At 55.1% G+C, this 3,783-nt stretch overlaps 1 protein-coding gene across 1 annotated transcript; it reads right to left on the bottom strand.

The window, feature by feature from the left end:
• Positions 1 to 564: 564 nt before the first annotated feature.
• On the bottom strand, positions 565 to 2,477 carry LOC102268221 (proteoglycan 3). The gene is made up of 4 exons (XM_070383242.1): positions 2,417 to 2,477; positions 1,688 to 1,980; positions 1,076 to 1,207; positions 565 to 726 (listed from the first exon to the last, which is right to left on the bottom strand). Exons 1-4 carry the CDS (start codon positions 2,475 to 2,477, stop codon positions 565 to 567), a joined length of 648 nt encoding a protein of 215 aa, XP_070239343.1.
• Between the last annotated feature and the right edge of the window lie 1,306 nt (positions 2,478 to 3,783).

The following is a 3,783-nucleotide window of genomic DNA, read 5'->3' as shown; positions in this document are numbered from 1 at the left end:
GCTCCTGAAAGTCCCCTGAGCATCCCTCCTGGACGTCTATAATCTCCTCTCACTGTGTCACCTGGATAGGACCCCACCGTACAGACCCACCCCTGAGCATTTTCAGGCAGTGACACGGAAGAGCAAACATCGCTTCCAGCTCTCACGCAGAGCAGGCTTCTCAAACTTCACTGAGCAGACACATCTCCTGGCGATCTGGTGGAAATGTGGATTCTGATCCAGGACGTCTGGGGTGCGGCCCAGGATCCTGTATTTCAACAAGCTACCGGGTGATGCTGATACTCTGGTCCCGGGACCACAGCTGAGAGCACTTACTCAGGCACAGCCCCCAGGGTCACTCTGAGAGAAGGACCCCCTCAGAGATGAGGACACCGAAATACGGAGGCAGGCATTCAGCCACTAAGGGACTAAGCTGGGTGTGAACTCTTGTCTCCTGACTCCAGTGACGGACTGGTAGACATTTCACAGCCAGCTCTGGTGGAGAGTGTGAGGCAGACGAAAGAAAGAACCCTGTTTATGATAACTGTCCATTTCTCTGTGCAAACGCACCCACCAGGGCAGATTTCAAGCTGCAAGCGTGAAGCCACTGAACACGGGTGAGGAGGAGAAGCGCTCAGTCATCACGTCTCCTACGTCAGCACAAGCCGGCTTCTGGGGCCAGGATGAGGCTCGGTGGGGCAGGTGGTGCCTTGAGGCACTCAGAAACGCCCGAGCCCCGGGCCTTCCCTGGTGGTCCAGTGGTGAAGAAGCTGCCTGCCCTTGCAGGGGCCGTGGGTTCGATCCCTGGTCCTGGAAGACCCCACGTGCCGCAGAGCACCCACTTGCGCTCCCACTGCTGAGTGGGGCTCTCGATTCTGTGTGCCCCAACAAGCAAAGCCACCTCAATAAGAAACCCATGCCCCACAGCCAGAGGGTGCCCCAACCACACCTAGAGAAAGCCCGTGTGTGGGCAAATATGAATACAAGAAAAAGGCTTTTAAAAGATACGGGATTGACTTCCCAGTATTAAACCAACCTTTTTATAAAGGACAGAAAGAAAGAGCTTCCTCTCCCTGGACACGGGCCCCTCACTTACCCGACCTCTGATGAAGCCTCCGATCCAGACCTGTCCGTAGTTGGTCGTTGTGCTCAAGCGATGGATGATAAGGTTGACATTAAAGTTGTGGATGGAGGCGAGGTTGCCTCGGTAGCACTTCCTGCAGACTCTCTGCAGAGAGAACAGGCGGGAGAGAAAATTCACTGTTTTCATGTTAAGTTCCTGAGTCTCCAGGACAGACCCCACATCCATTTGCAAATCAGAAATCAGGTATCTACTGCTCCCCCTGAATCCCATCTCTTGTGCCTTTCTTTGGGCTTCCCTGGCGGCTCAGCTGGTAAAGAATCCGCCTGCAATGCGGGAGACTTGGGTTTGATCCCTGGGTTGGGAAATTCCCTGCAGAAGGAAATGGCAACCCACTCTAGTACTCTTGCCTGGAAAATTCCATGCACAGAAGACCCTGGTTGGCTACAGTCCATCGGGTCGCAAGTGTCAGACACAACTGAGCAACTTTACTTTCTTTCTTTCACTTTCTTTTCTGATGCATATTAGGCTAAGAGAACCACTAGTCTAAAGAACAAGAAACAGAACATTGAATCCAATCCCGTCTCTCCATCCCAGGTCCCCCGTAGCAGCCTCGCTGCCATATACCTGAGCTTTCTTAAACCTCCTTGGGGTCCCCACCAGCCTGTAGCGGCAGGTCTTGCACTCAGGACTGCCCGGAAGTTGCACTGTCTCCTCTTCCTTGGGGCACTGCACGTCCTCATCTAAGTCATCTGGGTCTGAGGCCCCCTCATCATCGTGGGTGTCCTCGGCCTCCTCTCTTCCCGACTCAAGCACCTCACCACTCAGGGCCAGCTCTCCTTCCTGCCCCCCTGAGCCTTCAGAGTCCTGGCTCAGGTCTGCCTGTGTCTCCAGATCACCCAGATGGGGGACATCCTTCTCTGGAAAAAAGAAATACCCCAGCATCAGACCAGGTACCACCTTCCTCCAGGACCACGGACAGCTCTGATAGCTCCACCCAGTCTTACTACGGACGCCATCTGGAACCAAAGATGGGAAGGATCCCTTGGGGGTTGGATGAGCCAGAATTCTTGCATCACACACACAGTTGCATGAGAACCTGATCCCAGCTGACACCACGTGCGGGTAATTTGGGAGTGAGAGATGTGGGAAGCCCTCATCTTCACAGAGGGGTGTTTTTCCTTGCAAAGGAGCCCTGGGGGAATGTTCAGGTCACAGCTCTGGGTCCAGGAGAAATCTAACTAGAGAGGGGCTGGGGCAACTGAACAGTGGGCTGTGGCCCTGGACCTACCAGAACAAAAAATGATGCAAGAAAGATGAGCGGAAGATGGATGAGAAGGGAAGGGGAGCACTCACCCAGATAGAGAGCAGAAACTGTCCCCAGCAGCAGAAGGAGCAGGACCAGGCAGCCTTTCATGTCCCTGCAGGCTTGTGACAGACACACAGCTCCACGTTCCCTCCTGGGGTCTTCCCTTGTGTCTGCACGGCCCCTGGAACACAGTGGAGAGGCAGGGTCTGCTCAACTGGTAGATTAAAGGGCAAAGTAGAGAGCTTCCTTGTCTCCCAGCGAACAGACCCCGAGCTGGAGAATCAGGGGAAGAGCAGGGGGTTGTCAGCCCAAGTCCCTTTTCCTGAGAGCGTGTCACTGCTCCCTGGGACAGAGCTCAGCTCAGACCAGCATTCCTGCAAGAACAAGCGTGCTCACCTTCAGGGCCAGAGTCAGACACACTGGGGAAGAAGGGGGAGGACAGGGGTCATTAAGGTGCACAGGACCGGAGTCCCCGCTGGTTCCCATACAGAGCACGGGTTCTTCCCAGCCCTGGACCTGTCCTCCCGGGGAAGCCGAGGGAGTCTTACCTCCTGAGAGTCTGAAGCCTCCGCTCTCAGCCTCTGGCTGTTGGCGCACAGAAGCTGCCCTTATACCGGGCTTTGGGGAAGTGGGAAGAGGCCAGGAGGATTGCCCCAGGCTCGGGGGTTGGACAGTGGGGCTGATAAGAGGTTGGTTCAGTCCTCCCACCCTTGGGCCCTGCACTCTGTTGGGACGTCAGGGACCTGCCTCCTGTTTGGCCATAGATGCCCCAACACCCTAGTAGGCTCCAGAAGCCCCCGTGACTACTGTCCAGACTGAATTTTTATCAGTGCCCCTAAAGGGTGCAGGTCTGTACAATCCTCCTCAGTCCCAGAAGCAGCCTTCCCTGGGTCAGTTTTCCAGCAAATGCCATGGAGGATCCGGGGGCAGGGAGACCAGGGGGAGGAGGGGGAGGTAAGGGAGGCTCGGCCCTCCTGAGCTCTTGTTAGGCCGTGTGTGCACGCTTCCTGTGCGTCACATCCCTGGATCCTCACCTTCCTCACCTCAGTCCCACGAGGACGTGCGATCAGCCCGACTTCACTGATGTGAAGAGTGAGATTCAGAGAGGGCAGGTGACTTGCCAAGGTTGTGTGGGAAGTGGGGGAGCTGGGATTACTAAGCCTTTGAGGCTCAAAACCTTCTCTCCCTCTCTGTGTCTGTCTCTCCTCCTCTTTCCCTTCTTCACTCTCTTCCTGTTTCTCCCTCTCCTCTCTCTCCATCTCTTTCTCATCTTTAAGATGAAAAATGCATGCTCTTTCCTTTATACCGTGGCTCTCGATCAAGGCTCTCAGCCTTTGCACAATTATTGTTGGGAGTCAAATCATTCTTTGATGGGGGTCGGTGGAGGGGTTCTCCTATGTTTTGTAGAAAGTTC

The sequence above is a fragment of the Bos mutus genome, chromosome 15 (genome assembly GCF_027580195.1).
Source record: "Bos mutus isolate GX-2022 chromosome 15, NWIPB_WYAK_1.1, whole genome shotgun sequence".
Classification (NCBI taxonomy): Eukaryota; Metazoa; Chordata; class Mammalia; order Artiodactyla; family Bovidae; genus Bos; species Bos mutus.
The sequence above is the reverse complement of the archived record's forward strand: the minus strand, read 5'-3'. Positions and strand labels throughout refer to the sequence as shown.

Bases quoted from the DNA above. Each gene is read 5' to 3' on its own strand.
- LOC102268221 (XM_070383242.1), bottom strand. From the start codon at position 2,477: ATGAAAGGCTGCCTGGTCCTGCTCCTTCTGCTGCTGGGGACAGTTTCT. The intron at 1,208-1,687 runs GTATATGGCAGC...TTCTCTCTGCAG, and splicing joins GGAGGTTTAAGAAAGCTCAG to AGAGTCTGCAGGAAGTGCTA. The intron at 727-1,075 runs GTAAGTGAGGGG...CTGGACCACCAG, and splicing joins GAGGCTTCATCAGAGGTCGG to GGAAGGCCCGGGGCTCGGGC.